At 32.0% G+C, this 20,531-nt stretch overlaps 2 protein-coding genes across 2 annotated transcripts; both read right to left on the minus strand.

The window, feature by feature from the left end:
- Nucleotides 1-3,024: 3,024 nt before the first annotated feature.
- Nucleotides 3,025-5,200, minus strand: LOC120083110 (uncharacterized). The gene is made up of 2 exons (XM_039038668.2): nt 4,604-5,200; nt 3,025-3,988 (listed from the first exon to the last, which is right to left on the minus strand). The coding sequence occupies exons 1-2, from the start codon at nt 5,145-5,147 to the stop codon at nt 3,207-3,209; spliced, it is 1,326 nt and encodes a 441-aa protein (XP_038894596.1). The 5' UTR covers nt 5,148-5,200; the 3' UTR covers nt 3,025-3,206.
- A 13,055-nt stretch (nt 5,201-18,255) lies between these two features.
- LOC120083733 (histidine-containing phosphotransfer protein 5-like) lies at nt 18,256-19,524 on the minus strand. Its single transcript, XM_039039587.2, has 6 exons — nt 19,287-19,524; nt 19,073-19,185; nt 18,914-18,982; nt 18,716-18,787; nt 18,552-18,624; nt 18,256-18,448 (listed from the first exon to the last, which is right to left on the minus strand). Exons 1-6 carry the CDS (start codon nt 19,386-19,388, stop codon nt 18,425-18,427), a joined length of 453 nt encoding a protein of 150 aa, XP_038895515.1. The 5' UTR covers nt 19,389-19,524; the 3' UTR covers nt 18,256-18,424.
- Between the last annotated feature and the right edge of the window lie 1,007 nt (nt 19,525-20,531).

Below are 20,531 nucleotides of genomic sequence, written 5' to 3' on the forward strand. Positions count from 1 at the left end.
ATTTTAGTATCTTGAAGTACCATCTTCGGAAAGACAATTCGAATACATTTTGAATTGTTCAAATTGGATGTCAAATGAAAAAGTTTACTCGTAGAAAAACAAAATATTTGAAAGAAAAATCTGACGATGACATGACACATATGGACCAATAAAAAGAATGATAAGTGACAATACTCATTTATGTATACATAACCAAACCAATTGAACGATTCAAGTCATGACACATGCAATTCGAATATTTTCTTTTAAATTAGAAGAAATTAAAACAAATGGACTTGAGTATTAAAATGGTTTTAGGAAAAAGAATAAAAATCCAAAATTGTATCCGACCACTATTTTCTTTTCATCATCATCATCACCACGACTATTTTCTTTTTATAATCAGGGTAATAGAAATTATAGCAAAATATCACAGTCTATTTGTGATATACCGCGATAAACAGAGATAGATTACTATTAGTATTAATAATAAGGTCAGGGCGAGGAGGGGTTCCCCGTCCCCGATGAGGGAATTTACCCCATCCTCACCCTCGTCCTCGCCATTTGAAGGCGGGAATGGGGGTAGAGATTTCCTGTCGAGAAAACAGATCCCCACGGGGATCCATTCCCCATTTTCGCTTGTTTCTCCATGGGGATCTATTTTTTAAAAAAAATCCTAAAATTCTCTATGGTTTGGGCTTGGATACTTTACTTGGGCTTAGATTGGACTAAATGAAAAACTAGGCTAAATGTAAAAAGTTAAAATACCTAATATGTATATATATAGAAAAATATATTAAAAATCTAATCGGGGTGGGGTAGGGGTTGGGGACGGGGTGGAGATACCCTCCCCATCCGGTCAAACCGGGGATTCCCCGCCACAACAAATAGATTATAATATTTTACTATTATTTGTAAATATTTTTTGTTCATTTTCCTATATTTGAAAATAGCCTTTAGGGTAATTGTTTTAAAATATATAATTTTCAAATATCATATAATTAGCATTATATCAAAAACCTTTTACATTCTTTTTCGCATGACAAGAAATAATCAAACACATTTCACATTACAAACTTACATTTTTATTTTTCAAACATATTTTAACGTATAAATGACAAAATTACGAAAAATATTTATAACTAATAGCAAAATATCACAATCTATTTGTGATATACTACTGTAAACAGTGATAGATTACTATTAGTATTGGCAATGGGTCGAGGCGAGGAGGGGTTCCCCGTCCTCGTCCCCGATGAGGGAATTTGTCCCATCCTCGCCTTCGTCCTCGCCATTTGAAGGCGGGAATAGGGACGGAGATTCCCCGTCGAGGAAACGAGTTCCCACAGGGATCCATTCCATGTTTCCCTTTGTTTCTCCATGGGGATCTATTTAAGAAAAAAAATCCTAAAATTCTCTTTGGTTTGGACTTAGATACTTTACTTTGGCTTAGATTGGGCTAAATGAAAAACTAGGCTAAATGTAAAAAGTAGAGGGTTCGGGGTCAGGGATACCCTCCCCATCTTGGTCAAACTGAGGATTCCTCGATCCAACAAATAGACTATGATATTTTGCTATTATTTGTAAATATTTTTGTTCATTTTCTTATATTTGAAAACAGTCCTTAGGGTAATTGTTCTAAATGACAAAACTGCTAAACATATTTCTCAATATAGTAAAATGTTACTATCTTTCAGTGATAAATAGTGAAAATGTCTATCAGTGTCTATCACTGACACTAATAAATGTTTATCAGCGTTAATCACTTTCTATCATTGATAGACAGTGACATTTTGTTATATTTTGTAAATAAGTTGACTCATTTTACTATATTTGAAAACAATTGTCGTCGTCGTCAGAAACCCATGAAATTATTAAGACTACAATGGAAAGAGAAAAAACAATTAATCTAGTGGGAAAAGAACCATAACTTCATATATAAACATGAAATACTTTCCCTCTAACTATAACATAAGTAAATTTGATTAACAAGAAAAACTAAAGATATCTAGTATATCATAAACTATAACCCTTCCGAACTCTTCCATCTATGTGTCAAAGTCCAAAAAGAATAAATGAGTATAAACAGTAAATCCATCAATCCATGCTAAATAAAAGTTCATTATTAACAGAGTTTAACTTCTTGAAACATATATCCATAGTTATCAATCTCCAATCTCCACATGTTATTATAAAAAGAAAACTAAAAAAAAAAAAAAAAAAAAAAAAAAAAAAAGAGCTCATTGCTTCACTTAGTTATAAATTGCAATGGTATGTTAAATAACTCAAGAATATAATCATAGCCAAGATCCAAAACAAGAAAATGTATCTGACTTTTATTTGACATCAACAATGAATTTATTTGAAACATAAAATAACGTGATTTACAAAAGAGAAAACTTGCACATTAGTGTGATGTCTACCACAAACACTCTTATACATAAGTCTGAGAGTAAAAGAACGTGGAAACTAGGGAGTTTAAGAGTATAATTCAAATTACCTCGCTATGAGTTATAATGATATGTACTTATAGAAGGAGTTCACTTGTATTTTCTCCTACCTCTTTCAAGAATTTGGTTATCTCCTTATCTAATAAGATAATTTGTGATTTTATTGGACCATAAGGGTGTCGGACATGCCCCATATGCTAGCCACAGGCCAAGACCAAGGAAGTGGTCAACCTTAAAGGTCGGGGATGAACTTGGGTTTAATTGGGCTTCTCGACTCCAAGAGGCCGAAGATGAGCCAAGGGGTGGGGTTGGCCAAAAATGCCCCTCACATCCCGTTTGTTAATTGGGCTCTTTGACTTCGAGGAGTTGGTTGGCTCAGAGGTCAAGGATGAGCCAAGGGGTGACTCTGTGGATTAGTTGGGCTCCTTAGCCTCTAAGGCCAAGGGGTGGATTGATCCAAAGGTCCAATTCTTCTTATCTTAACCTCGGTCTCATTTCTTTTTTTCTCTTATTTATTGAATTTATTATTTTTTCCAGAAATTACCCATAACAATATCTATCATACACCGAAAGCTACACATAAGAAGCAATAATATATAATTTTCAAATATCATATAATTAGCATTATATCAAAAACCTTTTACATTCTTTTTCGTATGAGAATAAATAATCGAACACATTTCACATTACAAACTTCCACTTTTATTTTTCCAAACAATTTTTAACGTAGAATTAGTATAAATAATTTATTCATGGTTTGAATAGTTGCAATCAAACTTATCGTTTGCAAACAACTCCTTGACCATCCATGTCACTGCCACAGCTCATATTGGCATAGGCTGCAGCCTCCAAAGAACTGTCTTTTCCATCCAACTCTCCGCTGAAACGTGCAACTTGACAATCCGTAGCAAAAATACTTGAAGAAGCAAACTCCTTATCGCCACCCAAAACAGGCATTGCCACTCCCATCTTAGCCCTACTCACATAGTTACGACCATAAGTTTGCCCCAAAACCCCATTCACTTCCCCACTCAATGCATAGAACTTGAAACTCAAGTCCAAATGTGCAAAGCAATCCTCTTGTGTAATCCCATACTTGTGGATCATTGATTCCTTTTCCGTTATCGGAACCACGGCCGCTTTGATCTTGAAGTTTCCACGGACTTCGATCTCGACTGCATTCGTGTTTCTACTCCTGGTTATGGTGATTCCCTCGTACGAGGTTGAATTACCCCAGGTGGCACCCTCTTGGTTAGGGAGGAGGATTCTTTCATCGTCTAGAGAAAGGTAGAGGCGGTCATTGGCATCGTCCCATGTTGTGGTTTTTTGAGCGCTGATGAAGAGCTTGTGAGAGTCGAAGAGGATGCCGAGGGATTGGACCCAAGTGAAGTCCCTCTTCATGTTGACGTTGCGTCGGCCGATGAAGTGAGCATTGATATGAAGGTTTGAGTCAGTGACGATGCAAAAATCTTTGTCTTTTTTGCCATGGAAGTAGAAGGTGATTCCATCTCCTCCAATGAATTTTGGGTCTTGGCACACTGCGCCTGGACGGTCGCAATCTGTGTGTACATAATGGAAGAATATTTAAGTAAACGCAAGACTCATATGTATATATGCATAACTATTTGATTTTTTGTTTTTGTTTTTTTAAAGTCTATTTCATTCACATTTCTTACGATGATTTGCATCTTTCGTAAGTACAATGGTTAAATTCTTAACCAAATTTCAAAAAAATAAAACAACTTTTTGAAAGCTATTTTTTTCTCAAAACTTGGTTTGTTTTTAAACCATGGGTGAAAAGTAGTAACAAATAATGAAAATTGGAGATAGATGTAGTGTCTATGAGCTTAATTTTTAAAAAAAAATCTAAAAATAAAATAGTTATGAAACGGAGCCTAAATTAAACACTTGGACTCGAAAAAAAAATAAGTTTTTGACAACCTTTTTTTAGTTTTCAAGTTCTATAGCTTGATTTTTTAAAACATTAATAGAAATTGAATAGCAAAATATAAAAATTTGTTGGTAAAAAAAGTTTTTTTATTCTTAATTGTCAAAAATCAAAATAATTATACGGATATAAAAGATCAAAATATTTGAAAGCTATGCTTGACATAATTTTGCTTTAACAAATAGACTAGACTTTATAAACTTATATAAAGGTGTGAGGAACTTACTACAGACGGGACTGCAAGTAACACAATCAACCTCACATTGGCTAGGACAATCGCTTGGACAACTTAGCTCCATGCCATAGCAATGTGGATAGCCCCTATTCTTGCACCTAACTTTCTTCTGCCCCGACGCCTCAGACGATGGCGGTGGAGACAGAGAAGGTGGTGGAGATGTCTGAGGTGTCGGAGTTGGAGGGAGTGGAGGTGAAGTTTCCACCGGAGGTGGCGGGGGAGAAGAGTAAATATAAGGAGGTGGTGGTGGGGAAGAGTAGATGTATGGAGGGGGTGGAGATTTGAGCTTGCGCGGTTTTGGTGGTGGCGGGGGAGGCGATGGTGGCGGAGGCGGGGGTGGAGTGCAGACAGGTTTGCAAGACGAACAATCTACGACGCAAGTTCGAAGGCAATCGGCTGGACAATAGTGTTGGGATTTATAACATTGAGGATATTTCTTGTCTTTGCATTTAACTTTCTTGGCCTTTGGAGCTCCCTCAACCACAGCTGAGAGGAAGAGAGAGAACAAGACTAGGAATATGGCAATTTTTGCCATATTGGAAGCTGATTTTATTTTTTTTTAGTTTTCAAATTTGTGTTATTATAGAAAATGCATGAAACTACCTCTTTTTTATAGTGAATTTAACCAAGTAGTTTGTCCTTAAATTTAGCTATTTTGGTTGGGGAGCCATTGAATTATGAACTTTACTTGGTATTTAATTTATAAACCTTTCACATGGCCTCCCAATTTCCCAAAAAGTCAATATCCATTGTTGTAAACTTCACAAAGCTCTTTCCTTTAATTTGTTCAAATTTTAAAAAAAAAAAAAAATGAAGCTCTTTGCTCCAAATTGCAGCCATGGCAAATGGTTGTATCTGAAGGAGGGTTTAAATATTCATTAACTAGCTAGGTTTAAATTAGATTTTGATATTATTTTTCGTTGTACTCTTAAAAATACTTATTCAAGAATGATTTGCATGCATATTACAATAACATTATTGATTTAAGAGGTGATAGTTTCATTCATCTGAAGATATTTTAACTTTACTCTCACTAATTATTAACATTTTATGAATCAATGGGTGATGGACGTTTTTAGAATTTAGGAAAAACTATCTTCTTAGTCCCTAGATTTGGAAGAATATGCGTGTTTGGTGTATACGTTTTCAAAATATAAGTTTCTAGTCCGACTTTTTTAGAATAGGTGCATTTTGTCACTGTTCAAAATATACATTTTTTAGTTCTCGAGTTTTTAAGAATGAGTTTAAAATGTCCCTGAAGTATATGACTTTTTGAATTAGAAAATAAGTTTAAACTAAAAATAATTTTGAGAGAAGAGAGAGAATTTTTTAATTTATTTTTCTAATTTAAAATAATACAAAGAATTTTCTACAAATACTTTTTAAACATATTTTTAGAAATTTAGAAACCTAAAAAAGTACCTTTTCAAAATTTTGATGATCAATTGCACATATTCTTACAATTTCGGACATTAAGAAACTAGAATTTGAAAACTCCATGACCAAACACACATTTTTCAAAACTAAAAGATAAATAGTGAGGGTCTTATTTGGTAGCAAATCTGAAAATAAAATTTTGAAAATAAAGGATTCAATGAAAACAAAATTTTGTTATTTATATTTTCAGATATGTGTTTAGTAGTAGAGATTCAAAATTTTGATTTTAATTTAAACAATTGTCTTAAATGTGTTTGATACTATATTTATGAACCATAAACAAGTTGTAGATACTTAGTACTAGATATTAGGTTGACTATAACTAATTAAGTAATTTATGATCTTGTTTCACTAATTAAGTAATTTATGATCTTGTTTCATACTACATATTTTAATTTTTAAAAAAATAAATTGAGTTAGTAACATAAAATGTTATATTTCTAAACGTTCCTATTTTTATTTAATATGATTTTTCATTTTAAAATTTTTAAAATTCAAAAACTTGGATATACCGATAACAGTTTCCAAAACCTACATTGTTTTGGTTACCAAATTCAAAAACAGATTTCAAAAACAAAATCCAGATTATTAGTTAAATATATATTTGTTAAACTCATTTAATCTGAGAAGATAAATGTTCATATAATCCTAATTAGTAAAAAAAACAAAATGTCTCCATCAATAATGTGTTAGTGATATAAAAGGATAAAAGGGAATTAGGTAAAGACTATTTAAAAAGCATGTAATATATATATATATATATATATGGTCAAAGTTTGCAAGACTATACTAGAAATAGGAGAATTTAAAGTGCCACCCATTAAACTTTCCTTTAATCTTAGTTTTTGAGCTTCCAGCTAACCTACGGATTCATCGTATTTTATCATTTACTCAAAGTCATGGTATATATTTATTATATGTAAAATAATGGTAATGACCAAAATAATTAGTTCTTAAAAAGTTAAGAAATTTAAACACTTTGATCCCATAAAATAATAAGAAGAAGAAGAAATAAACAGCTTAAAGACCCATATAAACTACATGCAAATCACTCAAATAATAACAGCAAATATCAATTTACACTCTAAATTTTGTTAGTTGTATCAATTTAAATAATTTAAACCCTGAATTTTGCTAAATGTATCAATTTAAGCCTCGAACTAATAACTGTATCAATTTAAATATAGAATTTTCTTAAATGTATCAATTTAAATCTTGTAGTTTCATAAGTATATCAATTTTTAAAGTCTCCATTATATTTTATTTGAATGGAAGTTTAAGGTCTAAATTGTACGCTGTCAGCCGAACGTCGAAGTGAGTCTCATAAAAGTTTAGAATTTAAATCAACACAATTATTAATTTGAAATTTAAGTTGATTCTACTCTAAAATTCAGGGATAAATTTCAAGAGTATAAGTCGTTATATATCCAAATAATAAATATTGTAAGTGTGAAATATTTTGGGGGAAAAAATAAGTTTTTAAACTAATTAAAGCTATTAATTTTAAAATAGATGGGGTTGACTTAATAGGTGTAGGTCTCCTCTCTCCAGCACTAAATAATTAGTAAACGACTTCATTTGTAAGCATTGATTCGTTGAAGGTACGCTTTGCTTCCATTTTGGACTCATTCTATATTTTTCTCAAAGTTTTATTTAATTAATATTCACTGTCTTTGCTCTTACTCCAATACCTTTCTTTTTTGTTTTCTTTACCTACAAACATTTGGCTCTGGTAATTGTTTTTTCTCTAACGTCCTTCATTCCTATTTAATAATTATAATAATAATCAAGAAAAATAAATAAATAGTACCTATATATACCATAAAATATGTAGTATACCCAAATGGACAAAATGACAGATTGATCAGCCAATTGGAGTTTAATTGAAGTTGGTCTTGTCTCTCTAATGTATATCTTCGTACAATAAGATAAAAGGAATTAAATTAATGTTAGCAGGTAGGTCACATAATGTTGTAAATGAATGGTAGGATTTTGATAACAAAATGAATGTTAAAAAGTTGTCGGTCTTTAGTAGAGTGACATGTAGTTAATTGATGTTGGATAATTTAATTAAAAAATTTAATTGATTACCGAAGTACCATTAGAGCTTCAATCTGCAAATACATAAGATCCCCTGTAGTTCAATTGAGAATTATTTTTTGTTTAATTTGAATTGTTCAAATTAATTGAGGGAATTAATTGTATATGATATAATTGATTAAATTAATTATATGTGATATAATTAATATAATGTATTTGATACATTATAATATAAAGTTTATTTGAGAGGAATTAAATATTTGAATATGATTCAAATATTAATTATATAGATGAGATTTCATATAATTAAATTTAGTATAAATGTGATTTATATTAAAACCCATAAATAATTGAGAGAATTAAAACTATAGGTTATATTGTATTTGATACAGTATAAAAACTATAGGTTATATTTGATATAACATAATATATATATATATAAGTTAGTTATTATATATATTTATAATTATTAATTAAATTAAATTAGTTTAAATTTAAATTTAATTAAAGGGTGGGAGTTACAACTCACTCCCTCCTCTTAATTCTCTCAATTCAGTCGTGTAGAGGGGGAAGTTGTTTTTTATGTTTTCATTTGTCTTCTTCGTCCGATTTTACAGAGAATTTTCTCTGGTTTTCTCCAAGAAAAGTACAGAGAAGAAAAGAGTTATTTTCTCCCTCTCATCCTCTCCTCCCTTTTCCCAAAAGTGCAGAGCCCACCACTCCTGCAAAATCTCATCCCAAGAGAATACAAAAGATTCTCAAGTGGTGGTGTCTTCATTTGGGATCTCAATATTGGGATTGGTGTCCTAATTCTCCCGGAGTCTCGTAGTTTGTAATATATACACATTGTTATGAATAAAATAAGAGTTATTTTATTTAGCATTTACTCATATCCAATAAACAAAGCTCCATGGTTATTGTATGTAAACTTAAGCATGTATATGAGATATACAAGTGGATCATGCCTTAAGTGATAACCTAAATAGGTCTGTAGTATAAGCATTAAGGAGGGATACCTGATCCTGGTGACACTATGGATACGACCCACTTTGTAGAGGTTTGCAAGTGTTGTGAACTACTAAAGATGGTACATCCTGACCATTCATGTGGAGACATGCGAGCGGGGTGTCCTATACAAAGAGTTTGTATAAGACCGAACCAAAGATGATTCGTCTCTATATATAACGTCGTTGATACTGTGATACTAGAGACTTACATCTCACCTAAACGACCATAGGTGACATGAACTCAATCTTGAGTATTTTAGGAACTCCTGCCTTTAAGGGCAGTCCTTTGATTAGTATGGGTGAGAGTGGCTAGATTGCCAACTCAGCATGCCTACCTTTTTAGGGATTTGTCTGATTTGGGAGCTAAGAACTCAGTTACACAAGATGGAATTCACTCCTTCCTTGAAGTAGGGGTAAGTAGATAGATTTCTCCCTCCCTTAAGGGCTGATTCCGGGGCTTGAACATAGTGGCCACAACTTCTCTTTGGAAGAAAGGACTCAGTCATAATAGGACTATGATTTATATTCATTAGAGGGATAAATGGTACTTAAGAAGTTAGATATAACTACAGGGGCATAACGGTTATTGACCCAGTTGTACTTAGGTTATCGCACTGTTGATTGGTTGATATGGACACATAATATATCTGCAATAAGAAGAGTTTAGTTGTCAATCTTTAGTGGAGTGCCTGGCAGTTAACGAATGGTGAATCCCGTGACTAAAGAGTTTAGTCAGCTATTCACGTACTGTTAGAGCTAAGCTACAGGTCCATAAGGTCCCCTTGGTAGCTCAATGGATTCAAGTTGAGAATCAGTTCTTGGTGTTGATTTGAAATATTCAAATTGACAAGAGGTAATTTGATTATATATGATATGATTGGTATGATGTATGAGATACATCAAGTGGAGGTTTAATGTAACGGAGATTTACATTAAGTACCATGGAATTGAAAAGGAGTTATGGTTTATATGTTTCATGAGATGAAATATTAAAACTATAGGTTATAAATATAATATGGTAAGTTGGTTATCATATATATTTATAATAATATAAATTATTAGATAATTATCTCTTTTTCTCTAATAACCAATTGAGTGGGAGGTTATTGGTGGTTTCATGGTAACCGTGAGATAAAAAGAAAAATATTTTCCTAAATTTAGTTGATGATTTTGTGAGAATTTCTATTCTCGGCAAGTTACTCACAGAAAGGTTGTCAAGTGAATCAGATTCACTACACGACAGTTGAAGAGAGACTAGACAATCGTAGAGTGATACTACGCGATAGTTCACTCAGTTGGCCGATAGCTAAATGATCGTGCAGCTTCTTCTAAACGATTGGGCATCGTCTATACAATAGACTTGTCATCTCCCACTTGCTCAATCGTTTACACGATTGTTCCTCCGGTCTCTTCCTCTAACCAAGTCCACACAGAGCCCACACTTCTGAATTCTCAATGGAGAATATCAAGGTAGCCATTGTGGTGGTGTCGTACTCAACTCGACATAGTCGAGGTTATTGGAGGTCATTTGTTGAGTTCGCTGTGTTCGTGATCTTGGAGATCACTGAGTTCGTGGTCGTTGTGATCGTGCTGTGGTGCGGTCAAAGTGTTCGAGCATTCGAGTTTGCAATCTTGCTGATTATTCGAGCGTTCTGGTCGTTGTGATCGTGCTGTGGTGCGGTCGAAGTGTTCGAGCATTCGAGTTTGCAATCTTGCTGATTATTCGAGCGTTCGTGATCGAGAGTGTTTGAAGATGAGTCTTCAAAGGTATGCGAATTCTTCCCTTGATCTTATGAATAGCATGCTGTAATTTCGTTTTGTGCATGACCAGTTTGTTTTCATTTTTGTACTGTAATTGTTGTTGTTCAAATACGAATGGAATTTGGAACAATCCTTCCGCTGCACATGGAAATCCTCATGTCCGATTTCCTTCACCTGGTTCTTGGAAATTGAATTGGAAGATCAAAACGTTCGTGATCGGATCAAGGGACTACACGAAGAAGATTGGCTTCAAGGGTAAGTTTCTTCTTCCTAATTCACTCAAAGCATGCTATATTTTGTTAATGCATAATTTTTTCTTGTTCTGTAAATTGGGATTCTATGAAAAATTAAAGTTAGGACTGATCCTCTTCTGCTGCGGAGCCTTCATCGGTTCCTTCAATTGGTATCAAAGCCAGGTTTTTTGTCCAATTTTTTTTTCCAAAAATTGTTTTACAGAGTTTTGGTGGGTGCATTATGTGATGTTATTCATGTGATGAATGGTTTACAATTATGGATGTTTTTGGGATTGGACTCTTTTAGATTTGTTGCTTTATTTTTCAAAATTGGTTTGTAAAGGCCCCTGTTTTGGGCATAATTTTTGTGATCGAGTCTATAATTTATTGTTTTTCTGTTGCTCGTGTTGTTCCCGATGAGTTTCTATAAAAATCAAGGGCAAAACAGAGGAAATTCGAAGGAGATCACGACTGTACAGTGCAGACTGTACCGCAGAAGAATAATGATTTCTTCTTTCTATAGCGTTTACGCTTCAAGACGAAAAGAACAAATCGATTCTTCTCTGATTTAGTTCCTAATCTGATGTTTGCTTGCAGTTCAGTCAGTTCGAGCGGTTTGGGTCTGATTCGGGTGATGGACGGTTCAGTTCGTGCAGTTCAAGACCCGGTTCATTTATTTTAAACCGATTGACTATTAATTTGTAATAGTTAGACTTTTTTATTAATTAAATTAATATAAATATTATATTAATTTAATTAATTATTTAGATATCCAATCCCAGTCCATTAATTGTTTTAAATTATACATTTGATGTATGATTTAATTTTAAATTCATTATTCATGCATCAATTATATTATAAATATTATAATATATAGTTGCATGATTTAATTTTATAGCATGTTCATGCATCATATAATATAAGTGTTATACTATATGCTTGCATGCATTAATAACATAGTCATAGTTGCATGATTTAATTTTATAGCATGTTCATGCATCATATAATATAAGTGTTATACTATATGTTTGCATGCATTAATAACATAGTCATGTGTAAGCTCTCAAAAAGAGCTATTATTCTTAGCTTAATTTAGGCTCGTTAATAGATTTTATGTTTTTATTGTCTTATTTTGTAGGTATCATGCACCGAGGACGTAGAACCAAGAAATCGGAGTCAAACGGGACTAATTTGAAGCAATTTGGAGGTGATTTGAACAGCCAGGCTTCAAAACAGTGAAAATTATGAAACTGCCATTGTCACAGGGTTGCTACGCTAGTCTGACGCTCTAAGACAAAATGCGTAGTGTTGCAATGCTATTTACAACATTGCAACGCTCCGAAGTTGCACAACGCCAACGTTGTAACGCTGTTTTCAGCATTGCGACATTGCTATCTTTCCTATAAATACTCCCCTTCGTCTTTAGGTCAAAATATGCCGAGTTTTGGAGGCCAAATCGATAGAGGCCGAAGTTAATCTTCATTCTTCTTCTATTTCCTTCAATTTTCAGTATCTTTAGGTTAATTTTTATTTTATTTTCGGATTATGAACGTGTATTGGAACGTATCCCGTCGGTTTGTCTATGAATCGATGAGGTCATCTTTTATTTAGTTCTTAGATCGAACATTCTTTGTATTTTAATGAGTTTTTTGTTCAATTTCTATGCTTTAATTTTGAATTATGTTTTTCTTGAATCTTGTTTAATTTAGACTTACTTTTCTGTGTTAGATTGATGCCCTTATCATGAACGCATGTCTTCGCTAGTTAAATTTGAGCTCACACGCATCCTTGTAATCGTCCATGCTTTGAATTTACCCTTGTAGTACTGATTAGATGAACATGCTTAGGTTTATAGGCTAGTTTTGAATCTTTGCATCGCACATTTAATTCAGATTTAAAGAATAAATTGATTATTTGAACATGGTTGTCCTTACACTTGATCAACATAGTTGAATCCCGAATCTTAATGCATGTGTTTCTAGTTCTTTACGACAGCTAAGGACCCAATTGCATCTAGAAGCATGTAGGTTAGTTAGTGCTCGACTTTCCAGCCTTAATTACGAATTAGGACGCTCGATTGATTCGGATTATTTGATTTTTGGGCTAATAGAGATTAGTTAATTTGCATCAATTGGGTAGTTATGTATGCATAATTCAAATTTATGATATGTTAGCTGAAAACATTGATTTAATTTATATTGAACGACTACTTGATCCGAGAACTAAATGAATCAATTACCGTTTCATATATCCATTGCACTTTATTTTAATTTCACGCATGTTTTCTCTTCCACATAAAAACCCCCCATTTATCGCTCTGGTTAGAAAATTAACTTAACGAAACCAATCACACTTCTCTGCGGATCGACTCAGACTTACCACTGTTACTATGTCTTTGTATTAATAGGAGTAGTTCGGTATTTACAAATTTCTTTTGCTTCGGTTTGGAGTCGAATTAACGATATCGATTCTCGATTCGAACAAAATGGTGCCGCTGTCGGGGAAGCCATTGACGTTTCATTAGTTAAATTTCTAGTTAGGGTATTCTTTTTCTTTTGATTTGTTTTTCTTTTTGTGTCAATATTTTAAGCATGGACAGATATCATCAGCAAAGATGGGAACAATCGAGTTTGGCTTAGTGACGAGGCACGTGACCTTCAAGGTCAACTTGCTGAGTTAACTTCTTTGGTTAGTCAGTTTGTTGTAGGTAACCCGCAGTAGGTGCAAGCATGTAGGACTGATCACCCTGAGCAGGCATGCCCAAGCTCGCAGTAGAGCCCTATACCACGAGACTACTCCATGGGAGGGTATCCTAGTTATATGGATGACGATTTTCATCAGCCCAGATGGGAGGAGTCCTATGACTATGGAAACCTAGGATGGGACTAGTTCTACTATGATTCACCCCTGCCACATCCGACATGTCAATGCATGCTCACACCGTTGACTTGGGTATGTCATTAGAAGATTTGATTAGACAACTTACTATTAACTTGTCTTTAAGCAAGAAATGCACGACCTCCAGGAGAACATTAGTCTTCAGACTGAGGTTGGAACTGATCTTCAGAGTTTGAGAGACTCAGTCACTCAATCTTCTGATTCAATTGAGACAGGATGCGAACCCCTGCTACACACATCTTTCGACATCACCAAGGCGTGCGATGATGAGATAATCTATGTCGGCATTGAGGAAGAGTTGGAGGATAGCATGCCATGTCTAGAACCAGTCTGTGAGGACTATGGAGAACCTAAGCCTAAACCCGTCGATTTCCTGGTGATAGAGTTAGAGGTTGAAAAACATCGCCCTATTCTATCGTCTGGTATATCGTATATTTTTTAGTTTTGTTCTTCTTGTTCTCAAGAGTCAATTGAGTCAGAGTCTTTATTTTCAGTTGAATCAGTCCTTGAGTCTTTTGATTCTTTCTTTTTACCTTTTTTGTCAAAAATTAAAAATTCCAAATTCGACCTGTCTGGTTCTCTTCAAAATATGGATAGGGGACAAGTCATGTCAAGGAATCGATGTTAAAAATTTGCCCCTCCTAGAGGGAGCCAGGTGATAACATTTATTGCTTTCTTTATTTGTTTTCTGGATTAGGTTTCTTTTTCTTTTAAACCTAGAAGAGAGGGTAGCATCTTTTTTAAAGGCGAGCCTGACCACCATGATCTCGTGCGAGACATTGCTATCAGAGGAGGTTTTTTGTTTTCTTATTTTTATTCTTTCTGAGCTATACTTGAAATATATTAGGGACAATGTATATTTTTAAGTTGGGAGTGGGGTACCTGTTGGGTAGTATGTTATGTGCTTTGATTGCCTTGCTTGTCATCCATTTGCTCTGTTGTTATCATGATAGTAAATGGCGCACTCTTTCTGTAATGAAATTTGCATGAAAGAATGTTAGGAATGCATGATCATCTTTGGAGAAAATGCCATGAGGGCCACGACGTTACCCTGTGTCGTTGCAGCACTTCGAACTTTGATAGATAGACACAACGCACGCGTAGGGCGAAGCGTGGCACTTCATTGCCTACCCCCTTTGTGCTTCAATAAAGGATGCCATCGCCGCGATGCTACCTCGATTTCTATATATATTCTCTTTCTCTTTTAGGGTTTTTCATGGTGGAAGCATGAAGTTCATGGAGTTCTTCAAATTTTCTCCTTTTTCTTCATATTTGTATCATCTTAGTGTAGGATTTTAATTTTGTTTTGGGTTGTAATCAAGGATTTGGAGCTCCCCCTCTTCTTCTTATCCATGAGATGTTGAGGTAAAGATTTCTTTCTAGTTAAGAAGCAAGACCTATGTAATTTTCTTGAGATTTTTGTGGATTGGACTGAATGTATTTTGTTTTATGCCTTCTTTGAATCTTGTTTCATTTAAATATATGTTGGTGTGTGGATTGATGCCCCTATCATGAATGTATGCCTTAGCTAATCGATTTTTGTTTGCATGTTTCCTTTGTTGTTCGTCTTGCTTAAAATCACTAAAGTACCAATGGTTGAATCATGTATGCTAGGAAGATAGGCTTTCCATAGACCTGAATGCATGTTAAACCTAGATTCAAAAATAAATTGATTAATTAAGTAGGTATTTCCCATTAATTAATCACACAATGGAATCTTAGGGCTTAATGCAAAAGATGTTAATTCTATTTCGCCGTTTTGAACCCAATAGGATTGATGCATTTAGTTCAATTAGGGCTTAAGCTTTAGTTAATACTTGGGACGCTTGCTTAGTTTGACCGAATGATTTGGTTGCATGTAGCATCGTTGAGTTAGGTTAGGTTAATTAGGCCATTGTGCATGCATAAATCAAATGCATGTTTAACAAAAATCGATTACTGAAATTACATATGTTCCCTCTTGCTCTCGAAACTAGATAAATCCAATTCTAAATTACATTTACCCGCTACTTTTATTTTTCTTGCATTATCACTATCCACACCAACCCCCTTCCCCCATTTTCGCTCGTAGTAGTAGGAGTATAGTTCGGTAGTTTATAAATTTCATTTGATTGGTAGAGGTCTGCAAGCGAAGTAAATCCCTCATATCATTAACCTTCTTTTAGTTATTTGTATTTTTAATTGTTTGAAGAAATCAAATAATACAATCACACGCTTTTGCGCTTATGCGGTTTTGTAATAGAGACCTATATCCACGAGAAGAAGCAAATCTCGAAGATAAAACTTAAGAGATAAGTACAATTGTTTTCTATTTTTCTCTTTAACTCTTTTCTTAGTCTAAATTTATTTTCTATACTCAGGTTGATTTAGTTATAAAAATAATCGAGTTTGTTTAATAGAATTAACGATTTAATTTCTAAACTTTGGTTTGTGAAGATTGTTTTAGTCAATGAATTTCAAATATAATTTATAACAATATATACTCTTTGAACTTTAGCATTGTAATAATTTAGTTATTATACTTTTAAATTTACAACAATTTAGTCCCTCATGTGAAAAATTCATCCAACTTAATTGTTAATTTTGATTATATAACAACTTAGACTTTATATAATTTACAAACAAACTTGCCTTAATCAGCTTATCAAATTAATGTATAAAAAATTCCATTAAATCTCCTTTTTGAGTATAACAATTATAGGATGGGGGCTTGAAAAATTCCATTAAATCTAAAATAGTAAGAAATTTCATTGAATCTTAATATAATTTGTCACTATATAAGGACTAAATCGTTGTAAATTGTAAACTATAAAATTGATATATATTATGATTCATTGACTAAATTGTTACAAATTTAAAAATATAAGAACTAAATTATTATAAATTTGAAAGTATAAAAACTAAATTATTACAAATCTAGAAAAGGGAAAAAAAGACTAAAATATTATTTTCATGAAAGTTCAATAACCAAAAAGGAATTTTAACCATTTTATTTCTATTATATTTAATGAGAGCGAATGAATAAATGTGATTTTACATCCGTGTTTTTTCGTGGTGTAATTTCACATTGTCATCAATTGGTCCAAGAATACTAACTTGTTTCCCAACATGGATATTCTTTTTAAAATCATCAACATGTAACTATTTGGTTTTTGATATTTAGCTTTTTAAAATTAAGCCTATAAATACTCTTTTCATCTCTAAATTTCTTGTTTTGTTATTTATTTTTTATCAATATTTAAAAAAACTAAGTAAATTTTAAAAACTAAAAAAAATAGTTTTAAAAAACTTATTTAGAATTTGACTAAGTGTTCAATTCTTATACTTAAAAAGCTTCAAATCATTGTAAGAAATTGATATAAAATAGATTAATTAATTTTTGAAAACCAAAAACCAAAAACAAATTGTTTAGTCTCCGTTTGATAGCCATTTTGTTTTTTATTTTTGTTTTTGAAAACTAAACTTATAATACTATTTTCATCTCCAAGTTTTTTTATTCGATATGTACCTTTTACCTGGTTTAGAAAATAAAACCAAAATTTGAAAACTAAAAAAAATAGTGTTTGAAATTTGTTTCTACTTTTAAAATTTGACTTTAAATTTAATCATTGTACTTAGAAAGATGTCGATCATGATAAAAATACAGAAGCAATAAGCTTAATTTTTTAAAACAAAAAGAAATGGTTATATCGGAAACTAAGAGATTATAATAAAAAACAGAGAATTTGGCTTTTAGTGAATTATAGAAATTTTGAACTTGAATGACAGAATTGCCACCAAACAAATACTAAAAATTGTTATTATAAAAGGAAAAAATGGCCAAAAAATTTATCGATTTAATTCTTATATTTTTAAATTTGAAACAATTTAGTCCTTAAATAAGAATTTAGCACTGGACTTTATAAGGATTTAGTAACTATTGTGAAAATATTATCAAAATTAACATATTTAACATATTTTTTTGAGTGAAACCATCTTTTTCTCTGGCTAATTTCTTTCAGCTTTTCTCTATTTTTTTATATGGAATTTAAAACTGACTCTAATAATATAATAAAATATATTTTTTTTTATTTTTTCATTTTTTCACTTATTTATTACTCGTAAATAATCTTTTTACCATTCTTGATAACCAAAACCCAATTTCTTGAACACACAAGATCAATTTTAGTTGCAAGATTAATTAACATAATTTTTTAAGATAATCATTAACTAACTAAAAATAGCATTTCAATACAAAGAAATAATAAACGCCAAGAAAGAGAGAGAATAGAATACAAAGAAATCACTAGAATTTCAAAAAGTGCATTTCAATTACAATTTCTCGTAAATGTTTGTTCCAAAACAAGCTTGTTTAAAAAATATATATAATACAAAAAAAAAAATTAACTAAACAAGCTTTATTTATTCCCTAAAATCTTGATGTCTTCATTAGTCTCTTAATCTTCCAATGTCCTCTCAGCCTAAACAAACAAATTACCAAAAAAAATTAATTAAAATCTTTGTAAATTTCAAGAAAATCATTGATATTCAAAAGAGAAAATTAAAGGGTATAATAAAATTTACCTGAAGAATGTGATGGAAACAATCACGTAGAACATAATATTCCCAGGAGAGCTTCTTGTAAGCAGCATTGGAACTGGCAAAGTATACAAAGTAATTAACGATAATTAATAATCTGTTCATGTTGTTTAAATAATTAATTATGTTAATTAAACACACTTAATTACCCCTCAATGTTATTGCTATTGCAATGTTGTTGCAGATCAGTACAAGCACTTGCTACTCGAGTTCCACCAACTCTGTTTTAAGTTCATAATTAGAAAGAATCTTTCAAATTATCCTCCAATTCACTTTTTCGAAACGAAATTGAAACAAGAATTTCAAGATCTCATAACATGAAATTGAAATTGAATTGTCGGCCTTACCTTGCGGCACCAGATCTGATCATTTCCACGGTGTTAATCACGCTACGAAAATCCACATTCTCACTCGCCCTAAAATAATCAAAACGTACGATTCATAAGAGAAATTGAAAGAAAGTAGTGATACAGTACAAGATCTGAATTAAGGATTTGAATCATTACAGAGCTTTCTCAATAGTTTCGAGCTTAGGTTCGGCTTCACCGCAGAATCTAGCCAAGGAATCTTGATTCTCAGGGAGATTTCTCCGCTTATTGAAGTCTTCGTCAAGGAATCCCTATAAGAAACGACTGAGAACTCAAGAAAGGGAAAAGAAAAAACGAATCCGGAACAGAGAGACGTGAAAAACAGAGGCTGAATTGGAAGAAGATGATCTACCTGTTCGCGCAAAGCGTCGATGAATTTCTCGATCATGAATCTATGAGGATGAAGCATCCCCGCCGGTGGCCGAGAGGAAGAGGAAGACGCCGACGCCGACATTGGGAGAAGTTTCTCTTTCGATCGATGAATTGTTCTTCGAAGCTTTTGGTTTCTGAAAATCACAACTCTTTGCTCTGAAGAAACTCGGTGGAGGGAACCTCTATTTATGGCCAAAATTTTTTAAGTTTTGAAATTATATTTTAAATTCCAAAATAAAAAAATGTGGAAGTTAGAGGAAATTAAATCTGTTACATTTTTTTCTCAAAAAAAAAATATACATATCTGTTACATTATTGTTTAAGTCGTTATTACTAAACTTCAATTATCATTTCTTCTATTAAAAAAATTAAATGAGAATAAGAATAAATAAATAAATGTTAACAACTTTCTTATGTGACTGGATTTTTTTTTTTTTAATGAATAGTTAATAATACAGAGCTTGGAGCTTGTCACATTAAAAAAAGATTATTAATGTCTATCAAATGTTTTATGAAATTTAACTAATTCATCATTTAAAATTAAACTAGAAGTGTTAATTTTGAATATTATTGAAATTGAGAATAAATAGACACCAACCAGTTTAACAAAAGTAAAAACTAGATTTGGAAAAGATACAGAAAAATAAATCCTAACTTAAATTCCTAAATTTTAAAAGATTAAAAAGATCTTATAAAATTTTGTAGATAAGATCATCGGATTTGGAGTTTTAAATTATTCGTATCCTTATCGGTAAATTATTGTTTATTTATTAATCGAATGAAGTTGATGGGATTTTAAAATTTTAGATTTTTCTAATCACAACTAATTATAGGTATTTGTTGTAAAGGGGTATTTCGGTCTTCTAATAATTTAAATTGTTTAATTAAAAATATAAGTTTGCTATTTTTAAAAACTCTTAGACGTATTGCTATTTTTTAAAATTCACTTTTTGAATTTGCCATTTATCTTGTTACCCAAAATAAATATATTCTTCTTTTAAAAAAAAATACCATTTTGATTTAGATATTTGAGGTTCATTCAATTTTAGTCTATATACTTTCAAATTAAATTTTTAATTTTTGTCTCAATTTAGTCTCTCAAAATTAGGTAAATAATAATTATAATTCCATGCTTAATAATATAATATGTGAATATATTTTCAAATTTTAGATTGAAAATGTTAATAACTAACAAGTTTTTGAAAAAAAATCAGCAATAAACAAG

The sequence above is a fragment of the Benincasa hispida genome, chromosome 8 (genome assembly GCF_027475165.1).
Source record: "Benincasa hispida cultivar pf3 chromosome 8, pf3_genome.v1.1, whole genome shotgun sequence".
In the NCBI taxonomy this organism is placed as follows: domain Eukaryota; kingdom Viridiplantae; phylum Streptophyta; class Magnoliopsida; order Cucurbitales; family Cucurbitaceae; genus Benincasa; species Benincasa hispida.

What these genes read in the sequence shown, in the direction of transcription:
- LOC120083110 (XM_039038668.2), bottom strand. Translation starts at nt 5,147, where the DNA reads ATGGCAAAAATTGCCATATTCCTAGTCTTGTTCTCTCTCTTCCTCTCA. An exon ending in TACTTGCAGTCCCGTCTGTA is followed by an intron (nt 3,989 to 4,603) that starts GTAAGTTCCTCA and finishes ATGTACACACAG; the next exon opens with ATTGCGACCGTCCAGGCGCA.
- LOC120083733 (XM_039039587.2), bottom strand. Translation starts at nt 19,388, where the DNA reads ATGTCGGCGTCGGCGTCTTCCTCTTCCTCTCGGCCACCGGCGGGGATG. An exon ending in GAAACTATTGAGAAAGCTCT is followed by an intron (nt 18,983 to 19,072) that starts GTAATGATTCAA and finishes TGATTATTTTAG; the next exon opens with GGCGAGTGAGAATGTGGATT. An exon ending in ATCAGATCTGGTGCCGCAAG is followed by an intron (nt 18,788 to 18,913) that starts GTAAGGCCGACA and finishes AACTTAAAACAG; the next exon opens with AGTTGGTGGAACTCGAGTAG.